At 42.2% G+C, this 23,746-nt stretch overlaps 2 protein-coding genes across 10 annotated transcripts in view; both read right to left on the bottom strand.

Annotated features, from left to right (window-relative positions):
• The window catches only part of erbin (erbb2 interacting protein), a 55,630-nt gene extending 40,293 nt beyond the window's left edge, over window positions 1-15,337 (bottom strand). For all 6 annotated transcript variants that reach the window (XR_014595786.1, XR_014595787.1, XR_014595788.1 and 3 more), the window contains exons 1-2: window positions 14,601-15,337; window positions 5,391-5,465 (exon numbers count right to left, since the gene is read on the bottom strand). The gene's annotated coding sequence lies outside the window, so the exon portion shown is untranslated. The remainder of the gene's footprint in view (window positions 1-5,390; window positions 5,466-14,600) is intronic.
• A 268-nt stretch (window positions 15,338-15,605) lies between these two features.
• On the bottom strand, window positions 15,606-23,725 carry nln (neurolysin (metallopeptidase M3 family)). 4 transcript variants are annotated; one of them, XM_083983115.1, is made up of 13 exons: window positions 23,684-23,725; window positions 22,649-22,908; window positions 21,316-21,464; window positions 20,757-20,861; window positions 20,373-20,475; window positions 20,117-20,277; window positions 19,322-19,457; window positions 18,454-18,820; window positions 17,489-17,690; window positions 17,195-17,381; window positions 16,958-17,086; window positions 16,677-16,813; window positions 15,606-16,577 (listed from the first exon to the last, which is right to left on the bottom strand). In XM_083983115.1, exons 2-13 carry the CDS (start codon window positions 22,884-22,886, stop codon window positions 16,416-16,418), a joined length of 2,076 nt encoding a protein of 691 aa, XP_083839241.1. In that variant the 5' UTR covers window positions 22,887-22,908; window positions 23,684-23,725; the 3' UTR covers window positions 15,606-16,415. The 4 variants fall into 4 exon arrangements, with proteins under 4 accessions (XP_083839241.1, XP_083839239.1, XP_083839240.1 ...); XM_083983113.1 differs by having other exon boundaries at window positions 23,618-23,697; XM_083983114.1 differs by lacking the exon at window positions 23,684-23,725 and adding an exon at window positions 23,631-23,657.
• Between the last annotated feature and the right edge of the window lie 21 nt (window positions 23,726-23,746).

The raw sequence follows: 23,746 nt of genomic DNA, 5'->3' as shown, positions 1-23,746 counted from the left end.
AAAAAAAAAGTTCCATCCTGAGGTCAGAGAGCTTGATATTCTCAGACAAGAGCTTCTCTTCGGTGTCTGTCATGTGGATCTGGGCCAGCCTAATGAAAAGGAAAACTAAGTGGGAACATTTCTTTTTAAACTCTGCTAATACTTGAGGAAAGTTGGTCCCTGAGCCCGTAGTGAAACCTATGTCAGATAAAGCTAAATCAACCGTTTAACCTGCCTGGTATCCCATGTGAAACTGAAGAAAAGCCTTGGTTGTTGACACAAGGCTGCAGATATTAGCTGGCAGACTTGTATGCTTGAAAGACAGCAGAACTGCCTTATCGAATGAACTGGACGCATTATCTAGTGTGAGTTAGCTGCCTCTCTGCTCATCATCTTCCCCTCACCACACACTGACACACACACCCTTTTCCTCCTCTTTTTCCTCTTGCAGCTTGATGTCCTATTTCCACACTGCTCCCTATACTGAGAGGACCTGAGAAGAGCCACAGACACAAACAAGAGCCACCGATTTATGTCCAAAACAAAATGTGATAAAGTAAAGAGCTGCAACACAGTGAACAGGTCGACTGCTAGGTCAGCAGGGTCTGAGGTTTGCATAACTGTTTGCATAAAGGTTGCATCATCTAAACTGGCAAGGTTTTTTTTATTTTTAATAATTCAGCTGCCAACCTTTAAAACTTCAGAAGTGCATTTGTTTACACACACACAAAAGCTTGGTTCAAACACAATCTCATTAAAGCCTAAAAAAGGACTGGAGCTCTGCTGGATGATATTTTCTGTACACATATCAGTACATTAAAAAGGTCAGCAGTTGTTTTAAATAGTCTGGGTTTTTCCGGAGAGCTCATCAAAACCCAACCGAGGGCGAAGCAGAAACAGTCCTGCTGGTTATAAATAGTAAAATCTCTTCTGCCGGTAAGTTTTTAATTAAATATGAGATCAAGTTAAATATGGGGCCCCTGGGATCTATTTGCACAGTGGGGATCCGATCGATGGCATTAGCTCTTATTAAGATTGTTGCAGTCACTTACTACAGTGATGGAGAATAAAACCTGTTTCATAGAGCTCAGGTTCCTCACCACAGCTCTGTTATCTGTCCAAGCAGTTCATAAATATTTGACTCCTTCAAAAAGGCATTTGATTTTTATCGTAGCGTATCGTTAAATCAATCACAGTAACAATGCAGCAGTAGCATCAGTTTGCTGAGCCGATTCAATTAAAGTTTCTGGCGCTCCTCAGCAGCCAAGCGATCAATACCCAGCACCGATTACAACCCACTGAGGATGCAGCGGCGGCGGCTGCCAATAGCACCTCCTTACCTCCTGTACAAACAACACTATGTCTTCCTGGTGCATCGTATTGCAATGGAGTGAACTGTGATCCAACAGAAATAACAAAACACCCAAAAGGACAGCCAAAAAAAAACAAAAAAAAACATCCACCACTGTCTCTAATCTTGAATTTTTCGTCCTCTCTTGAGCACAGAAAAAGGCCGTCCCACTTCTACATAAACCCTGCAGCTACTACAGTCACATCCTGACACCGCTGATGTTATGGATTTTATACCAAACATTATGGGGGTAATAAATGCAAAACTGTGAGACAGGCTATATTTTTAATGCAAATGTCTTATTTGCCCTAAATTGGATTATTTTTAATGCCTTTTTGCAGACGTGCAGCATGTGACAGCCACAAAAATAGCAGGAAACAGAAAGTGTTAGATTTCACTGTGCTTAGTCAGGAACCTCATTCATTCTAGTCCAAAATCAGCCCCATGTGACATCGAGGATACACAGCCACCTCATTCACTGTAACAGTTTATCTTGAACTACTAGAGGGACAAGAGAGGAAACGACTGGTGTTTACAGTGAACCAAGTATGCTAATGTGAATATCAACAGGGAGTTCAAGTGCTGCAGACCAATGTTGTTTGACTTGTTTCCAACTCGGAGAGCTCAAGAGGACCTGGAGGGCTAGCAGCTCATGATCTAGGCCACTCCCACAGATGGCCAACAGTAGGGGAAAAAAAAAAAAAAAAGTGTAGGAATCGATAGTACACAAGCAAAAGCAAAAGCGATACAAAGTCTAACTAGTTATCTTGCTTTTGCTTTGAGAAGTAGTTAAGTGGAAGAACAAGTCTTCTCTGATGTGACTGTGTATGTTTACTGTAACTTCAATAATAAATGGGCTTCGTCTTAGACACCGCGAGAGGAGCTTTCTAAAACCTCTCACAGTGATAATGTTTACGGGACGATGCTTCTCCAGTGAAGAGCTGTGAAGGACCGAGTAACAGATACAGTTGCTTGTCTGTCTGTCGTTCTGTCTGTCACTGCCAGCTACAAAGACCGAGGAAGCAAAAACCAGTTTGCCGAGTCTGAGTAACCAGGTCAGACACATTCAGGTCAGAGCCACGTATCCATGCAGACAACTGCCGCATTTCCCTTGTTTGCCTACTGGAGAATATGGAGATGGATAACATTTCCCAAGAGCCTTGTTAAAGTCATAAAGTTTGCTCATTAACTGTGTTTTTCTAAAAAAAAAAAGAAAAAAAACTGTTCACATTGAAAATTCGTCTGTGAAGATTGTCAGAATATGGTGCAGCCCCCACCCCATCCATCTCCAATCACAAAATAATGTATAACCTCTCTGAATGAGAACTACAGCCCTTTAGATAACCAGAAAGCTCTATAATTAGTTCACGTTCCATCTTAAATAAGGGTTGTGTGTAGGGAAAAAAAAGCCAAAGACTATTATTTTGCACTCACTACTGCAAACTCCACCCTCATCAAAAGAAAACCATGTTGGAGACTCCAACTGTGCCCCCGTGACACCCTGAAGCAGCAGCATGTTTTTTTAAATCATCAATTTACCTGATTATCTGACAACCAGTTACCACTGTGAGCATGAAAAAGCCGACTGGATGTTCCTCTAAGATGCATAAGAAGAGTCTAATCTATATGTTGTGCCATTATATACTGCCGTTATACAAATTACAATTCATTACGTATATTAAGAGGCCAACGTATGGAATTGGTCTACAATTATCTCTGTCGAGTTTGACATATATGACGAGGACTTTCAGAAAGCGAAAGTGTTTTCACACTACATTTCCCATGAGCCTCCGCGCGCACGGTGAAATTCTTGGACCGGCACAAGACGGACGAAAGCGAAAGCATTTGCCAAGAATGTTTTCATTAATTAATTAACGAAAGTCGGAGGTTCAAAGGCGATTAGACACCGTCATAGTTCCAACCATAAACGATGCCAACTAGCGATCAGGAAACCAGGAAATGCTGGGCGAGTCGACCACTAAATAATAATCAAAATAACCATAAAGACAAAATGATATATTTATCGAAAATGGACTCATTAACAAGTGTGGGTAACGAAGATTCATCCACACTAATATGAGAATCTTTTATAACCAAAAGCAAACTCCTCGGGGTCTCTTTAAATCTATGCCTGCAAATTAAATAATAATGAATCATACGAAGAAAAGGAGAGATCTCAACTCTGAAGAAAGTGACAGACAAACAGTTGCCAATGCTGAAAGGTCACGAGAATTGTCCTCAATTGTAAAGGCTGAAGGTGTGTTTGCAAATATTTTATAAAAAAGGTTACCGTCATCCACCAAGAATGAAACATGTCTTGTCATATGACTCGTGTACAATGACGGCAATTGTTGGCGGCAAATCCCCCGGCATGCTTATGTGAATGAATTGTAGTCTGTAACCGCTGTTAAAGTGACATTTTGTATTGATCACAGCGCTGAACGCGTGCTCACATACTGTAGCCCTGTAATCATCATGTAACAGTGCGGCAACGATTTTCTGCCTCATGTAATTTGGTGTTGATTTATATGGAAAGAAAAAAGAAAAAGAAATCCCAGTTGTGGACAAAGAAAAAACCAGTTTGTTGATCTTGGTTCAGATCCAAGTGTCAAATGTAGATCGACAATGTAACAGCCGGTGGCAATGAGCTACAGGAGAATGCACAGTAGTCAAACCAGTACATGTGGACGCACTGCACTTGACACAGAGCTAAATCCTTCACGCTTTGAAAGGGAAACCTGTTCCTGTCAGCAGAGCCCAGAAACAATGCAGCCTCATGCAGCACTGCAGTGGGTTAACACGACGTGCTTTATTCTGTCATTCACTTTTGTTTGTCTGTCACCGTTCAGGTCACAAGACATTGCATCCGCAGCGTCTGTCCTCTAAACAAACTGACTTTACGGTATAAAGGATAATGTCTAGACTAGTCTGGAAATGCGCCATTTAATTGTCACTGTTTCCCAACACACGGGTCAAAAATGGTCAAATTAAATATTCAAGAAGTCTTCGCCGGGTGTCCATTAACATTGACAGAGAATATAATCATCAGCGGGAGCTCTGCGGCCCCGGAGGGTCACAAATTAAGTTTTGTGTTTCCTTTCCTCTCCCTCGGCGTGGACACATGACGGAGCACTCAGCAGCCTGAAGGCACTTCCTGGCAAGTTTGTCCTTTTTCACCTAAAATTGGGGCCTGGGGGGCAAGTTTGTGAGCCGTGGATGTTTTTTTAACCACCTATTTGCAAGAACAAACGCTGCCTCCCCGCGATCATGATCAACAGCCTCGCGGTTGTTGACAGCCTGTCGCTGCGTCTTGTGGACCGGTGTCACAATGCAACAATGCAACAATTTATTAATTCCCTTCAGTGGGCGGCCCGGGTTTTAAAGTGTGAAGCAGCTGCAGAGAAGAAAACTCCTCCTAAGTAACGGCACCACCTCAAAGTCAGTTTTAATTACCATGCTGCTAATTTCACATTACGTTAGGTACATATGTTGACCTTTGCTGCCTCCAGTATCGCAGCTGCCTCATTGGATTACCGTCAGAAATGTCAGAGGCCTGAATCCCACTGTGAACTGTGGTCATGCCGTATTTTGAAAAGTGGGTTGAGCTCTATCAGATGGGAGGCTATTTCCTGACCCCCTTTTTTTTCTTTTCTTTTTTTTAAAAGATGAAATAGGATGCTGACTACGCACAGAGCTAGTTTGGCAGGTGTATCATGTCTCTTGGCCTCCAGGAGAACAGGGTGGGGCACTCTTGTTGTTTCTTGTTCTTGTTTGGAGCTGGGCTAATGTTTGACACAAATACATCACTTCCACAAGGGCAGGACTGCTCATACAGGATGTGTTTGCTTGCACTTTTACATCTGAGTCCAAAGCAAACCAAGACCAACGATAAATTCAGTCCTGCTGCTGAGTGTCACTTGACAGGCTGTTCATTACCGCAAAATAAAATCACAAATCAATGGCTGTGCAACCTGCAGAGTCGAGTCACAGCAGCAGTAAATAAAGAACCGATTTCTGGCAGTGGGGACGTTGGGTGAAATTAACGTGGTGCCTTACATACCTTGTCATTTAGGACTCAAGCACCTGGATCCCAGTGGATGGCAGACGACAGATCCGACAGCAACAATTTGCTTATCTAATAAAGGGACAGAGATAAAAGAGAACATAAGTATAAGTAAAGAACACCAACTTTCTCCGACTGCTCCAACCCAATTTGAAAAAGTATAAATTCCTCTGATAGCTTCCTGCCAAGATCTAAACAGAGTAATGAGATTAGATTATCCTGTATAAGGCCCACGTTCCATTGGAAATGGGCATGTTCAAGTGCAGTCAATTTCAGGTCAAAAAAACGTCTTCCTCTATCATCATGCTAAGTTATGCTCGTTAGGGGCCGTGCAGAGCTACTGTTCACTATGTTGGATATTTAAAAAAAAACCTGTTTTGTCAGCAGTTTTCCTCACTGAACTACAAAGAGCTGAATGAAGGTGGAATTTATTAAGTTGAGAATATACCGAAATAGAAGAGCTCCTCCTTCATGCTGCGTTAGTGCAGCCTCAGGACACACAGATAGATAGCAACACATTTCCACCATGTCCAACGCTCAGTTAGCTTCCCACTTATGTCCTTCACAAACTGATAACATGTGCTAAATTAACAATTTGAACAAGAATCCCAGAGAGATCGGGAGACCGTGCTGCTATTAAAGCGATTAGAGCAACGTAAGTCCAGTTTGTCTAAAACCAAGAAACCTGAACAAGACTCAGCCTTAAAATGTGACACGATCTGACCTCTCAGGTCAGAGCACAACACAACAGTATTGTCCGTGCATGTCTGGAAAGAGATTAGCCCTGCCAGCTGATCTGAGACAAACCGAGGCTGCTAAAAGATAGCATCATCCCTCCGCTAACCTCGTTGAGCACAATGGAGCTACAGAGCACGAAAGAAAGAGAGTGAGAGAGAGAGAGAAAGAGAAGAAGCGAAGGACAAGAGGGGGGAAAGAAAAGAGAAAATTTTGACTTATTCATACAGTCTCCCAATCAGCTGCAATCACACTGGACTGCACTGACACTCATTAGTTTCTGCTCCACTTCCTCCCGGGTGCCTTTATCCTCATCACATCTATTTGGGATCCTGAATTTGCCAAACAAAAGTTCCCTCTCCCGTCACACGCTGGAATAAAAGCAGGAGAAGCGTCAATTTTCCAACTGGGGTGATGGTGGTTCGTGTTAGCGGTGGGGGAAGGGGAGCGACAGCCAGCGCTTCTTCTTCTCCTTTGCAGACGCTCCCCCAGTCAACACGAAACCAAAAGTAGCCGGCTGAAGGAAATCACCTGTGCAGTGTATTTACATGAGCTCCTTCGATAATGAGGAAGCACTTTGTCCTGTGCACAAGACGATTTACATGAACATCGCCGCTTCCTTAAACAAATCTCTCGATACTCTATTCCTGACTTGCTAATTTTGATACAGATAAAAAGGTTTAAAAAGGGGATTAGTGGTGCTCCAAGCTCTGAAAAAAAGGCACCGTAAAGACTTCCTCATACATATGTATGTTCTGGATTCCCCCATAAAGACATTAGATGTAAGATTACCCACTTGTATGATAGAAATGTAACAGCGCGTCCTCATTAAGTTCAGAAAGGGCAGGGCTTATTTCAGTCACACCGATGAAGCCAAGTAACACAGCTGTTTATCTGTTGTGTTTGCTATGGTAATAATGACATTATTTTTCATTACTGCGCTAATTGAGTATGAGTAATACCGGTTTCTCTGCCCCCCCTCCTCTCGTCCTACCCGGCCTGTTCCTCTGCTAATAGACTCTTCAGAAGTCAACACTGAAAACTAAATCAAATTTGGCCCGTTCTCAGGCTGCTGTCAAACGCACCACCGAGAGTGAACACACAGTCGGAGATGCGTTCGTTTGATGACAACAGAGAGAGGAGATGCTCGCGGATCAAGGTGGGGAGCAGCCATGGTGACGTCAAGTGGTAAACAGAGAGCTGCTGGACCCAAAACTTACAGGCGGTTTAGTAGTGCAGCGACAGAAAAGCCAAACATCTCTGTGGTTCCGAACCCACCACTTTGCCCGTGTACACAAACCCAGATTTGATTTCATTTTAATCCAAACCGGCGGCCTTAGTTCAAAGGGAGCTGCTCTCACCGGGTGATCCCTTTACAAACCGACTGACTCCATCAAAAACACAACGTGGGCGCAGTTATTAAAAGCAACGATCGGAGGAAGTCAGCAGAGCATGTGTCTATAGACATGCATCATTTACTGCACTGTGGACCGTATCACTCTGAAGTAAGTCAGAGAGGATTTACATTTTCCTTTTGTACCAGTGGAGCCACTGAATATGTGAAACAACCACCTCCCAACAACAGTAGCACAGGGTAGAAACAAGATTAATCATTTCTGCAAGCGAATTGGAGTCTGAGAGCCAAAAACAGATGAACTGTTTTGTCTTTGAGGACCGGCTGTGCTCACAGGAGCCGGTGAGATGTGCAGTAATTTGCATTATAAGCAGAGGGGGGAAAAAAATATCTGATCACAAGTAGTCACATGAGATGTATGTGTGAGCTGCATACTGAAACCAGACTTGAGCTGAAACCCTTTTTGAAATGTAACAGTCACAAAACCCAGGTTTATATGAAGACAGGGTTTAAAGGCCTGGACAGGATCTGAGGCTGTTCACAGGAGGACGTTGCTGCATCTCCTCACGACAGACAGACAGACAGACAGACAGACAGCCAGCCGGGAAAAATCAGTCCTGGGTAGCTTGTCTCATGACACTGGTTATCAACGCTTTTCGTTAACCCTGGCTTTTCCGATCCAGCTGTGAAACACAGACAAACAGTACCAGCTTCAGAATGCAGATCTATGCATCTAGGCTGTAAAAGTCAAAATTCAAAGGTAAATTTTACCTGAAAACAGCAGCTATATTTCTATCTACCACTATGTCACTATCCAAGTCCATCACTAGTCCATTTTGAGTATCATATAGACTATATTAAATGGTTATAGAAAATGCTTCATTATGCTGCAGTATGGTTTAGATTCTTGGCCCATCCCAGTGCTCAGACTCTTATCGTATGTGGACAGCCTGAGGATAATGCATAGCCGGGCCTCCTGCACATAAAATCAGTTAGACTGTGCCGCATGAAGACGTCTTATCTGTGAGCAATATTACAAGATCACTTCTTTACTTCTAAGAACTGTTTTCTTTCCTCTTTTTCCATTTCCATAAACAAAGCTAAACCCTTTCCCAATTATTCCATTACACAAGGTCCTCTGCAGAAATGCCATGCTTTCATGCCAGGAACTTATTTCATTTCTTTTTTTTCTCGCGGCTCCTCGTTTAGACACCAAACTAAAGATGGATTTGGCTTCACGTCTGTATCCGCCGATTGACGGCAAGACTGAAGGCAGCCAGAGACAGATGTTGTTTAAACTGGGTCATACAAGCATAGAAATCATTAGGGAGAATCTGAATACACAGATGTATATCTTAAAACTGATAGACCAGCATGCTGATTGTTATGCATATTTCCGTTTTCTGAAAAAATAATGCGCTAAAAAACAGACACACAAAGCTGGATGGACTGTATGAAAAGCCTTTATCGTACCCAATGGGGTATTCAATCAATATTAATATCTAAGGGTCATAAATGTATATTGACAGCTGTTTGTAAAGCCAGCTTTAATAGCCAGTGGGCAACACAACCAGGAGGAAATAAAAATCTATAAAAATGCTGGTTTTCTTTCTAAATGATTTACCGTTATGACAAAGTGGTTCTTCAAATATTGCTCCGACACATCCAAACCACCTGCTGCAAGGGTGGCGTGACAAAAATTAACTTAAAACCATTTAGAGTGTGCGAATGGAAATTAGTTTTCTTAATTATTAACAACAGAAATGACGTCTTACAAGAAGAGTCATACGAAATGTGCGTCTTGAAAAGCAGTCACATGAAGTTCAGAGAAGTGTGTCACGGCTTTTCATGCTGCCTGAGTAAGTCAGTGGGACTGAAACATTGCCATAAATTATAAATATCAGCACGGGACATCCCATGTCTGAATATAGCCCTGCTCCAGATCCTCTTAGCCTTTGCTGCTTCGGTTACCATGGCGATCTAAACTTATGAAGCATGCGCCACAATCGTGACACGGAAAACTCACATTTTTGACATTTGCAATCCTCAGGAGGGCACATGGACATTCATAAAATCTTTGCACCCACTATCACAATTGTCCCACTTCTTCACATTATAGATGCGATTCCTCAGGTGGCTGACTCATCCCATGACGTTGCTTGGTCATATGACCGCGTGAGCTCGCAACATCAAATCTGCTGTCACTGCCTGAAATCAAATCATCCATTGTTTTGCCCTCTGCTGCTGCTGCTGCTGCTGCTGCTGCTGCTGCATGGCTTCAGCTGAATCAAGGAACCGGACAAACGCTCCTCGGCTGCCAAATACTTTGAATCTCTATAGAGGCAGATGATGGGGACAGAGAGGGCGCATTGAAAAGCCGTGGGAAGGCTCAAAGGCTCGGAGACGAAACACTTCACACGGACGGACAGACAGACAGACAGACAAACAGCCTTCTACCCAGAACTAGTCGGAGCACATGCACAATTTTTTACTAATAGCTTGAGCAAAGAAGTCGCACTAGTTTATGCAGTGAAACTGTAACTAGAGCAGACGCGCTGTAGCAGAAGTTGGCTGGAAATGTCAACTCCATGTTTACCCTCTCTCTCCCTCTCTCTCTCTCTCTCTCTCTGTTGTAGCCAAACTGGAATAGATGTGACATACACCAGATATGGTGGGGGGTGGGGTCTGTCTTCCACTCAGTGACTTCTAAAGCAAAACAATGCATGCACACATGAGAAAAATGCCAATACATTCACCACAACAGAGACAGGGCGCTCTGAATGATCTTTAGCAATTTCACCTAATAAGATATATTAAAATAAATCCTACTTTAAAAAGACATCAAGGTTTATATTTCTGTGGTTCGGTTGCTCACATGTTCAGTTCAGAATTTATTTATGGTTATGGTTGAAAATGCATGGACAGAGTTCAGTATTAATTGATGAATATATCCCATAAGTCCACAAATTCTAATTTGAAGAAAATCTACTCTGAAAGGTCTAGAACTGCAGTTACAACTATATTAAACCTACTGACTGTTTCCATTTCAACAGTGCAGCAGTCACGAACTGAAAGATAATATGTTCCAATTTAACAGCAGACAGGTAAAATACAAAGAACAAATTGATTAACAGACCAATTGTTTCAGTCTACTGGGGTTATTAGCATAGAAAGCTCTGTGAATCCATTAAAGGGAAAACGAGGAGTTTTGGAAAGCGAAGTGTTCTCATGCTACATTTACCATGAGCCTCCGCGCGCACGGTGAAATTCTTGGACCGGCGCAAGACGGACGTCTTGCCAAGAATGTTTTCATTCATCAACAATGAAAGTCGGAGGTTCGAAGACGATCAGATACCGTCGTAGTTCCGACCATAAACGGCGATTCGGCGGCGTTATTCTCATGACCCGCCGGGCAGCGTCCACGAAACCGAAAGTAAGGAAACGCTGGTCGGCTTGCCCAGCGTTTCCGCCACTAATTAAAATAACAAAATAATGATAGAGACAAAACGATATATTTAGCGAAAATGGAGCCATTAACAAGTGTGGGTAGCGTAGATTCATCCACATTAACGTGAGACTTTTTTATAACCAAACAGAAACTCCTCGTTGTCCCTTTAACTGAGAGACAATCAGTACGTTTTTACATGATGCTTGAAAAAAACAAATTACTGTCTTAATCCGACTATAACTGGACAACAGAAGTGCATGTAAATGTGTTAGTCCGTTTACATGCATGTTAATATCATATCAGTGTTTTATTTTTTAAAAAAGGGTTAGAGAAAGGAAGCCCGTGGACCGTCATTTGTATCCTATTCTCAGCCCGAACCCGGCCCAAACCGGCGGGTCTGGTTGGGGACTGTAGTTGAGAATTTATTAAGCTTTATTAAGCTTATTAAGTTTATATTCAGTTATTTACTCAGCGACAGAAAAGTCAACAGGACAGGGGGCCGTATTAACCCGCTGAAACGACGCATATCGCCGCCTGAGGAGGAGGACACTGTCAGTTATTCGATTTTCTCTGTTGCATGTAAACTGGGACAAGGACAGAAGTCCGATTAGACGCCAAAATCGAATCTTGAGCATAGCTCAATTAAGTTGTGCATGTAAACGTACTGAATGTAAAACAGGTAACACCTTGCTCTGCCTGCACCTGCTGCAAGAGGGAAGAGTCATGACTGTTTACATGACAACTGAAACAACTTGCCAAATGTTACTCAGCATTTTTTTAAAGTCATAAATTTAAATGAGGCAACAGAATGGTAGTTTCAACTATATTCAATTTTGCTTAGGTTAAAAACATGACATAGGAAATATGGACAGAAATATGGTTATATTTCCCTCACAAGTTTGCTCTTTATGGCAAAACATCATCAGCTACAATTTGTCAACCACATCACATGAATATTTAGTCATTAATCATATGCTCATCCATTGTTGACATGTTGCTTTGTCATGTTTCTCTTTCCAATTCAACACAAAGCACATGAAACTGCTCCAGGCTAAATTTAATGATGTGTGGTTTCACAACAAGTTGGAATATTAAAAGGTTAAGAAAACAAACTTTTGTCCATGTCATTATGCAAATACACCTACAGCTGCAGCGACATACAGCGACTGACAGTATCCCTGCTCATAGAAGAAGCCTGTTGGGCAATAGTTCAACACAAACTCTGGGCCAAGCTATAAAAAATGAGACATCCCACCCTTGTGACACTCCTCTATGTGCTCGACTAGATTTACAGTTCAGGATGTTCACTCGGTGTGACCTGTCTCAACAGGAATTACATCACTCTCAACAAGTAAAGGTGTCATTTAATTGGGTTGTTGGATGTGTTACCACCAATGAAAACCAGGACGAGTTTAGTTTGCTGAACCAAACCGTTTGAGGCTGTTAAAAAGAAAAGAAAAACTGGTTTTAACCTGTGTGACCTGGGCCTAATCCTTCAGGAGTTGTATTTGTCCAAACCCAGAGTATGATATAAAGATATGAGGGAGAAAAAAATCACAATGGGAGTATTATGGACTTAGAGTTAACCATTAAGCTGCCAGAGTAACATTTTTCTGTTGTAAAACGAAGATAAGGAAACATTGCTTTGCTGCGGTACTCAAAGGCTATTGTCATGTCTTTGCTTTTTTCCCCCTCTGTCTCCAAGTGGCACAACAAACTGCTGGAGCACTGTATCTGTGCTACTTTAGTACCAATGTGAGAAAAGAACAGCACAGTGGAGGGCCTTTGTTAGAACGAACCTTATCTTTGATTCGAGATACGGTCTGTTGTAAATGATCGTACGTGGATCTTGATAAATTAAATCAAATGGTCACCGGCACGGAATTTCAACAGCACAGTCAAAACATAACAGTGTAGTAAGGCTGTGCATGTTTCTATGATTACTGAAGATTAATCTTACATAGTAATATTATGCAGATTATAGAAAGAAGAAGAAGAAGAAATAGAAACTGCAAGGTGGAAATGAAGGCACAAGAATAACACAAGTCTATGCATATTAAAGTATAAAGAAATTACCGGAACTGCAGAGACACTATGATGTTTTGCGATTATGCATACCCCTAGTGAGCATTATCATGAATACCTGGCTAATGATCAACAAACAGCTGGCAACCAGCTTTTAGATTATGGCCCCTGCAACAGAGACAAGCAGCAGCTGATAGGTCCTTGTCTCTGTTTACATTATTATTCTTCTTACAGCACATGCAGCCTTGGAAGGCTAACCAGATATTGCATATTTTGTTTGTTTATTACACGACAATGCCAGCCATCATCAAACTCAAGGTTTGAGTTATAACAGGGGCAGCAGCAGCAGAAGCCTTGTCTGCATTTCAACAAGCAGACTGGAGGACATTCACCTAGCTACTGTATAACTACCTGCAGTGCTTGTGTCAATCATGGGATAATGTATTCTGTCTTTGGCAACATAGAGGCCTGCATCCTGACAGGGTTGGTTCAAATAGGTCAAGTTTATATCATATTTCAATGTCAGGTAATCTACACGCATGCATAAATGTGTCTAGAACTCAGTTTACAGTTTGAATGAGGTCGGGTTATTATAGATGAACAGCTATTCAGGTGGGACAGATAAGATCTGAGCATAAATGTCAGGCTGTCATTGACGTGTTAAAGCCACAAAGCATTCACGGATGTAATCCAGGTAGCTCTAAAAAAAAAATGCTTTTGTTTTCACCTGAACACCGTTTACGTCACGGTTTCCTGAGATCTCTGTGGGCCGCTTCTCCTGGCAGCATTTTCCCACAGAGAGGTGCCTCACAACAGACACTTCACATAATAAAAACACACACACACATAGCAGTGTCATGGCCAAGGCATGGATGGACCTGTTTTCGTGAGAAAAAAAAAATCCTAAAAATCAAACCTAGAGATTAGCTCCACATCTATCCACCCTCACACTCTCTCTCTCTGTTCTTAACAGGATTAAATTACATTGGGAGCTAAGTGGGATATAGTAATCTGATTAGCGAAGTGGTGAGAAAATGAAAACGCCGATATGTTGAGTGCACACCGCGCTAATCCCTCCGCCGACCGACCGACCGACCGACAGTCCCGTCGGTCGCGGCGCTGAAGGTGCTCCGGCGGCTCCGCAACAAAAGATGCCACCACCGCTGCTGCTGCTGCACTGCAGCTGTTTAACTAAATCACACCGTAAAATGCTCGAAGAATAAACCCAGATTATTTAAATCACACCTGTACGTGTAAATGCCAACCTGCGATTATGATGTGTGGATGTGTTACAGCTGTTGATGTGTAAACCGAAAACACAGGACAGACAGCTGCCGTCAAAAAAAACAACTATTGTGTTCACCCACACACGAAGCAAGCACCATTATTAACCTGACAACTTCCATGTGTGAATGGAAACTTATGATTTCACTGATAAAACTGCGGGATTTATCAATTAAAAGACTCATGAAGACATCAACAGCATCTGAATGGGACCTCAAACGGTCTAGCTTTAGCTCGACGCTAGCAGCGCTGTTAGCATGTTAGCATGTTGTACGGAGGGGGGGAGGAGGAGGAGAAGGGGGGGGGGTGCACACAGACAACAGGAGTTTTAAAAAAAGAAACTTGCACAAAGAAAACTTACCTAAGTTAAAGTAGAGTCAGTGGTGATGTCCAGGTTGTGGTTGAGGTGTTGCTGTCAAAGTGTATCCCACCGAGTGGGCATTAGCATTAGCTAGCTTTGCTGATTTTCTTAACGGCAGTTCAGTGTGTGTGTTTTTCTTTTTTTTTTCTTGCTAGCGTTGTTTTCACACACTTTGCTCAAACAAAACAAGTAGAAAGAAGCGAAGGCAAAGAGCTAAAAACGACAAAACCAAAAATAAAAGGTCCTTACTTGGTTGAGACTAAAATTAAAAAAAAAAAATGAAGAAAAAAAAATGAGACGGAGCAATAAAAGAAAAAAAATCCAAAATGTCCACACGACATTCAGCAAGGAAATACAAAAGGCAAAAATGCGTACCACCTCCGACAGAGCGAAGCCTTTTCCTTCAAAGTGTGCCGCACCCAGATGTTTTCACTCATAATTTCCTCCTCTCGCTTGATCATTTGCGATTTATACATATAAAAAAAACACTGCTGCAGCTTTTCTTTTGGCCCCCGAGAGTCGAGTCGAGTGAAGCTACATTCAGGCTGCTACCAACCAGGAGCGGAGCGGTCGGTCGGTGTGCGGTGCGCTGCGGTGCGGTGGGTTTGTGTTTCTTCGCTGCGACCTCTGCTGCTGCTGCGCCTGCATGTAGAGAGAGGGATAGTAGTAGGCTGTCCTGTCCAACAGAACAAGTCGCCTTTCCAGCTCCACCACCACCACCACTACAGAGAGTCTCCCCAGCGATGATGCTCGCTCGCACTATCTCACCCAGACACTTTCACTCAATCCGCCGTATCTCCCCCTCTCTCTGCGCCCCTCGGCTGGCTGGGTGTTTTTTCCCCCTTCTTCTATCTATCGATTAGATCCAGGTTAGATTTTTATGGAGCAGACAAAAATAAGACATTTTTATTAAAACCCCATGTACACATTCCCATACAAATAGCACCACAGTTTACAACAATCAGACTATTTATTGCAGTAAAAGTACAAGAAATGTGGTTTTATTGTATTCACATAAAGAAAAAAATAGTTAAATCAATGATTAAATACATTTTTTTAAAAACATGTCTAAGTCATAAACCGGTCTTTGTGATCCTGCAGCGCCCTCTGGTGTAAGTTTAACTCTCTTTTTTTTTAACCTGCAGGAGAGGGGAATTGGAAATATGGAAGTCCTCCTCAACATTTGGAAAACCCCCTTCTTGCAAAATATGGTAATAAACACATTTTCCTAATACTTTTTTTCTCTCAGAGGAGAGATTTGGAGATATCTCAGAGGTATTTTATTACACGAGCCTCATGCATTTTGTGATTTTTCCAAGTCATGCAGGCATTCAGCTTGTCTGAACACAGTTTAAAAGCATCATATCATTTATATATTTATATTTCACCATTTTTAACCTTTTTTCCAGCCTTGACTAACAGATGTTACTTGTAAATATGGACTTGGACATGTCTACATTAATCTTAGCGGTTGCAACAAAGAACTAAAGCTGGAATTAACAGATATTTTTAAATTTGTAATTTACAGTTTCAAAAACTACTAGAAAAGGCTGTCACAACTTTCAAGAGTCCAAGATTACATATATAAATGTCTTGGTTGTAACCGTTTGTAACAGTCATATAGTTAGTTTACATTTACTAAACAATTAGGAAAAGCAGCACATCCCTCTTATCAAGAAGCTGTGAGTCCAGTACAAAACCCTAAACACTAGTGCTAGTACTTTAAGCACCCTATAATGTACTTAAAGTAAAGCCATTTTCCCACAGACATGGATCTGCATCCAGCAGCTTTGACAAAATGACTCTTGCAGGCTGTTATTGAATTACACTGTTTGTTATTTCCTGTGATTTAATAAGTCCCTTGCATTGAAAGAAAGCGTCTTGGCACGGTGCTCGTCCGAGGAAGGTTTCCAGCATGTCTATCCCATCCTCAGAGCCGCCAGCCTCCAGAATCACGCTTCTGTACTCTCTTCCAACCTGCGTGAAGGCACAGATCAACTGATAAGGACATTTTCCACAAAAAGGAGTTGAATAATTACAATAAAATGTATAAAAAAAGGTAATTAATTCACCAACCTTTGGATTCATAATGCCTTCCTTTTTAAAACGACTGAAAAATATGTCCATGGAGTAGACTTCGCTCCACAGATAGCTGTAATACTGACCATCATATCCTCCAGCCAGGTGGCTGAAGCTTGCTGTCATATTGGTGCCTGCAGAGATCACAACTTTGTCATCATATCATATCATTATATATTAATGTATATTCCAAAGACAAAGTGTCTGTGTTTTATACAGGGAATGAAACATCCTCATGCATATGCTGTATTTCTCCAAGTATATGCTAATGTCCTGACCTGGTGTTGCAGGAACACCCAGGATGTCCTGACTGTGCTCTGCATACACCTCAGCTGTGTCTGCATCAGAGCTGGTGTGTAGCGTCTGGTCCAGTTTACTGAGCACCACCTGCCGCAGGTTCATCAGACCTGAGGGGGAATAAACACCGTCACTGTGAGCGTGTTATGTGTTGGCGTTGGCGTGCTGATACGTCAACAAAGACTTAATCTGTGCAAAGATGTTTGATGGAGTTTGACCTGTGTTGGCGACTCTGGAGGCGATCAGTTTGTTCAGCAGGTCGTCGGGGATCGGGCTGCCGTCTTTGTAGTGGCCAGACATTCTTCTCAGAGGCTCCTTCTCCCAGACCCAGTTCTCAAGCATCTGCGAGGGCACCTCCACGAAGTCCGTCTCCACCAGGGTCCCACTGAACTCTGAGAAAACGGTCTGACACACACACACACACACACAGGCAGGAAGGAGTTCAGACTCTCTCATTCTAGCCAGAATGCATCATGTAACTATAATAAGACATCATATACACAGTGGCCGACCTTCGAGCAGAGCTCGTGCATCACGTGACCAAACTCGTGGAAATAAGTCTCCACTTCATGGTGCTGGAGGAGCGACGGCATGCCCTTTCTGGGTTTGGTGAAGTTGGCCACCATAGCTGCCACCGGGAGCCGGCGTTTTCCATCAGGTCCTCTGCAGCCAGGCACGAGCCCGAAACAGGCAGCGTGGCCGTATTTTCCCTCTCTGACGGAGAAAAAGGCAGCAAGGATTAAAGGGATATTTCAACATTTTGGCAAATTGTGCCCTTTTCCATAATCCCTATAGTTTTAGGAGTAGGTTTGTTTCCTTTAATTGTCGGTGCAAGCTATTTTTAGAATGGTGGAGCAGAGCCGCGAGCTGCTCAGAGCTACGCTACGGAGGCTAATGGGATTTCTTGGTTTCCCTCATCAAATACACAATCCAACAACTCCAAAACGCTCTGGTGGACAAGTTGTGACCTGCACATTCACCACGCTATGAGATAATAACAGAGCGTTATGAGACAGAGTTGTTTTCAAGGCAAATGCAGAGACTGCTTGCCAAAAAACTGGCCCAGAGGGGAATGTGCATCAGCGGTTTTGCATGAATTTACCTCTAAAACAACTCTGCCTCGTAGCGTTCCATTATTATCTCATAGCGTGGTGAATGAGCAGGTCACAACTTGTCCACGAAAGCATTTGTTGTTGGTTTCCCTCATCAAACTCATCAAATATAAAATCCAAGAAATCCCATTAGCCTCCGTAGCGTAGCTCTGAGTAGCTCGCGGCTCTGCTCCGCCGTTCTAAAAATAGCTTGCACCGACAAATAAAGGTAACAAACCTACTCCTAAAACTATAGGTATTATGGCAGTGGGCCAATTTGCCAAAAATGCTGAACTATCCCTTTAAGATGAATGCCATCACAAAGACCAGGAGCTCCTAGGTTTGAGTGATGGTGCAATGTCATGGGGCCGGCTTCTTGTCTTTACCTCGGGTGTAAGTCCAGATAGAACTGGCCGATCTCCTTTCCTGTGTCGGTGTCGTGGACCGAATAAAGTTTGACATTTTCATGCCACACATGAGCGTCTTTGACCTGGGTGAACCTGAGGCCCAGCAGCTCCTGGTAAATACTGAGCAGTCCTTCTGTGACCACATCAAGTGGGAAATACTCAATCAGTTTGTCCTTGTTCACAGCGAACTTGCACTGCTCCACTTGGTTCATGTAGTAGGGCAAGTCCCAGGCGTTGATCTGCCCGTCAAACTGCAAGCCCTTCATCAAGCACTCCCGCTTTTTTAGCGCAAGGATGTATTTTCTCTCCTTGATGCCAACGGGCTTCAGAGTTTCATAGAACGTATCTGTAAAACAGGAAGACAGGACGATCAAGTATGTTTTTTCTCAAATCCTCAACATGTAATTTGTCTTTTTATCTATTTCTAGGTGCATATTAAATTCCTATATATAGGAATTATATAGGAATATAATATACGTTCCTCCTATACTGGGCTTGAACTTAAGGCCCTTTCACTTTTGCACTATAACAACAAGTAACCGACCCCACATACACATTTAACCGCTTCCACTTTCTAGTATGACCATGTCACATGTACCGCATGCTTTTCACATGCCATAAATTACCATGTTACGCCACAGGCATGAGGCATGTGGTGGGACATGCACTACGTGACATGCGCCAGGCACAAGTGTTGCGTTTCTCTCTTCGAGCTGAGTCGGTATCTGCTCTCCCATCCGTCTGTCCACTTAAGTTTATTTTTCTACTGCAGAGCCGTTGTTGTCAGATGGTTTAGGACCTCATTCTATATAACACGTATGCGCCTCGGATGTCGAGGTGGCAATACCTAGAAAGTCTGACACATTGCTGGCATTCTTGGCCATGTTGATTTCCAGCACGTAGTTCGCATGGTTGCTGTAACCCAGTAAGCGTGCGACCTTTGCCCTCAGATGGACCAACTGTTCCAGGATCGCCGTGTTTACCTTGGAAAAACAAAGACAGATGTAAACAATGGCCGCTTTCCACAAACCATTTATTTCTGATAATTTTAGCTATAGCACTTAAGATTGAAGTCCTTTGACAGCTTCAATATAAAAGCCACTTTTAGTGTGAACTAGCAGCAGCAGATATTTGCACTTGCAACAGTGTTATGGTTGAACCAATAATCAAAAATATAAAATACAAAATATGCCCAACTGTGATATCCAAAATAGGGTGCATCATAATTTTAATATTTGGTTTACCGACAGTGAAATGTATAAAATGTCTATTTCAACTGGAATTATCTGCCAAAATAGATGCAATGTGAACTTTTTTGTTCATAGTTTGAAGTCTTTTACAACAGAGGCTGCTACCACTGCAGTGTGACTGCATGATGTTATGGGATTCATGCATATTTTACTCTGAATTCCTCATGCCCAGGTTGAAAAAGACGACTATAAATAATATTTAAAAAACAGAGTTTTCATTGTGTGAAAATCTCAAGCGTTACAATTTTAAGCACTTAGTCAGCCCTGCAGGTGCAAAGGCATCAACTGTAGCACAGAGCAGACAGACAGGACCTGCTGCTGCTGCTGCTGCTGCTGCTGCTGCTGTGGGTAAAGTGAAGGTTTCCACAGACTGACTCTCAGACTCTAGTTACCTCTTTACACCTGCTGTGAAAAGCTGTTTCCATCTTCCTCCTGGTCTCAGGATTGTAACACCTCTTCATCAGGGGGTAGTAATGGGGATATTCAAGTGTCACTTTATACCGTCCATTTGCTGTCCTCTCCAGTGCATTCAGATAACTGTGGGCTAGTCCACCTTAATAACAGAGCACAGCACCGTGAGTGGGGAAAACAGTCAAAGCACGTTCACAACAACAGACGATCCATGAAGCTCTGTTTTTATAATCTTACCCAGTTCACGCTCTGAAAAGACAAGACACGTATTGTCCTCGTTCAGATTCTGGTTAAACTCGATGGAGAGCTCACTAATGAGCTTAGAGGTTCTTTTTATCTCCTGAAGAGAAAAAAGAAAATCGAGTCAGGAAGATTACGTTTAAATTCCAGGAAATAAGAAGCAGAATTTTTTATCAAAATATAAAGAAAATATTTGTAAGAATGAACAATCTAGTCGTGCATTAGACAATTAAGTTCAAACTAAAAAAAAGAAAATTCCAGTAAGCAACATAGACAAAAACAGAAAGGTTTACTCAAAGTCCTTATTCGTGCTATACATCTATATCTATATGATCAAAACTGAGCGAGTGCAGTTTTAAAGCGGCTCATATATTGCATTACCTCTTGTATATCTCTAGACAGGTGCAGCCCTCTCCTCTTGCCTAATGTGACAAGTCTGTCTAAGAATCTCTTTTCTTCAGGTGAAATTTTTTCTTCCAGATTTTTCTGTCAAAACACAATCACATGAACAAACCTTTAGTGAATGCACTATTGACCTATTTAGGTTGTGTGTCAGTCAGTCAGTCAGTCAGGCCCTGCACCAAAAGAGATATGGCATTGGCCACCACTGATTAGATCAGATTAAATTTCTTTTTCCAGGCTAAATAAAAACTAGTTGAGGAGGCCAAACACGTCGGCCGTTGCACATATATCATATTTTACCCTCTGGCTGACAGAAAAGGTGAAAATATTCTATCATCAGCATAACTACTGTGATAACTGCATCAAATCTTCACACATCCGAGTTTAACTAGCTTCAAATCCAAATCTTTTCCAAGGCGTTAGTATCACTCCAACACCTCATTGATTGTCTGTGTGGACTTGTCCTGCAGTCTCATTAAAAGGCTGTGAGTGAGTGAGTGAAGTGCATATTCAAGTGGATGTGACATGAGGCGTATACCTGCAGGGTGGTGATCCGCTCAAACACGTCCTCCCTCATACTTATCTCCACGTCGAACTCGGACAGCTTTTTGTCGGCCTGCGTGCTCGCCGACCGAACCTCCTTAGATGGACAGACGTACTGGGGGAAATCGAGAACATGGCGCGATGCTGAGGAGACAAAACAAACACAGAGCAGGGACGCTGTGATTTGCATTAACATAGTAAATTATATTAATAAATAATAATTAATAAATAATAAATACATTTTTCTTGTCAACAGTTTGTTACTCAACAGTTTCCAATTTCCTGAACCGTCTCTGTGGCGATCCTAGTGAAGACATAAATCTTTCTTCTAAAAAGTTAATTAGAGACTATCTTATGATGGATCACACCAGCTGCCATGTCCATCAACATGTTGACATTTGTTTGTTTTTTAAGTTCTGCTCAGTCCTCCATTTATATCATACAAGACTTTCATCTTTTAAATATTTTTTGTCAAATGTGTTTTTCTTTTCTTGAATGTAAAATTCCTTTTTGACACCACTGCCAGCAAGAATTAAATAAATCAAATTGAATCAAAATCTTCCATATTGCCCACAATCAAAGCACGGACTATCATTATGGAACAATTTACCTGCATCATTAAAATCAATATCTACACTGAAAAACTGAAAAGATCATTCTTTAGCAAAGACTTGTAGCACTTTATTGGATCTGTCCATTTGTATCTTTTTTTTTTTTTATTTAAATTGCTTTTTTTCTTATTTTTTATGTCATGAATTTTGGTATAATCATCTTTTTTTTTTACTTTGAAGATGGCCACTGTTGTTTTTACATAGGGGAGGTATTTTCATAAGCCTTTTCTGGCCTCCACCTCTCCTGTACAATGTTTAATTTCATTGTTTTGATGTATGTACTGTATATAATGTGCAAATAAATTAAAATAAAATAAACATCCCGATCCATGAGCTCAAAAACTAACTTTAACTTTGATCTCAACTAAACACCTGTAAAATTTAGTGAGTATCTTGGACAGCTGTGACAAAATCTGCTGTAATTCCGGCTACAGTCGGTGTTACCATATTTAACCATGATGACACACACATAGACTAATAAGGTGAAAACAACATGAACCAATCATGCTGCTGCGACTGGAAAAAGCCTTAATAGTACAGCTGGACACTGTAAACGCCTCTCAAAGTGGAATAAGGGGACTACTTCTTGCTGTGGATGAACACACAACCGTTGCTCTAGAAACTATTTAGAGCACCATTAACACTTGGATTTGATGACAACAAGGAAAATAGTGAACACCATCTGACTTTGACTTTTGAAAAAAAGAGAGAACTCACATGCATAGTCCAGTTTGGCGTTGGCCAAAGCTTTGAGGGTGTTTTCGACAGAGACGTTTTCAATGTTTAAGGCCCCGATGTCATCATAGACTTTCTTTACTCTGTTAATCACACTGTCAGTCATGGCCCTGATCTCCTCTGGAGACAGGTCCCATCTCAGGGGGTTAGGCTTTCTTTTATGTCCTGCCTGCTGGGAGCAGTCTCTGGCAGAAACCACAGAGCTGTTCTGGATGGTCATTCTCAACAGAGGTTTAGATACCCTGCAAGAAAAACAAAAGGGGACAGATTATACATTAATGCAAAAGCTGGTAAATTGATATTATATTTCCTATAAAAAAGGTGAATGAGTGAGGAGAACAGGTGGCTCTCCACTACTACAGAGCAATAAATTCTTCAAGGTCACGCTTGGAAACATGCTCTGAATTGTTGCCCATGCTAAGCGGCGGCGACCTTTTGCTAGTGTCCACTCTGGGTCGAGTTTCACTGCTTTGGCAGAGGAAACCCCCCCTAACCCCCAACCCCCCCACTCAGAGCTGCAGATCATTAAAACAAAAAAAAAGAAGCGCGGAATAATTTGCAGGGGGAGATATGACAAGTCACAGCCAAAACCTACAAACAGCTCAACTATTCTCCCAGATCATTTTTTAATATCCCACCCCCATGCACTTTTTATGATTAATAGTGCGCGTGAAAATTAAAACACACACACATTAAACAAAAGTGCAATTACGAATTACTGTAAGAGTATTAGTTGAATCAAATGAAGCTCATCTGTCACGCACACACACAGGTGTTAGGACAAAACAACACAAGCCAAGTCAGATCAAGCTGCTATTACCTGCAGAGCGTGCGCGTCACTGCTGCAGCTCTTAACGCGCACATGCCTGCCCTGCACGGCACGCGCTCTCTCTCTCATGCGGGTTTGTTTTGTTTTGTTTTATTTCCTCGTGCAATATAAAACAAACGCACTTCCTTGTCTTACTGTCCTGGAGCTCAGTCCCCACACACAGGCAGCACTAGTCTCCAGTCTCTCACCCTCCCTCTCCTGCGTGAGGAAAATGCTGCTTCTTATTTCCGCTGTCACCGCGCATGCGCAGA

The sequence above is a fragment of the Trachurus trachurus genome (genome assembly GCF_905171665.1).
Source record: "Trachurus trachurus genome assembly, chromosome: 12".
Taxonomy (NCBI): domain Eukaryota; kingdom Metazoa; phylum Chordata; class Actinopteri; order Carangiformes; family Carangidae; genus Trachurus; species Trachurus trachurus.
The sequence above is the reverse complement of the archived record's forward strand: the minus strand, read 5'-3'. Positions and strand labels throughout refer to the sequence as shown.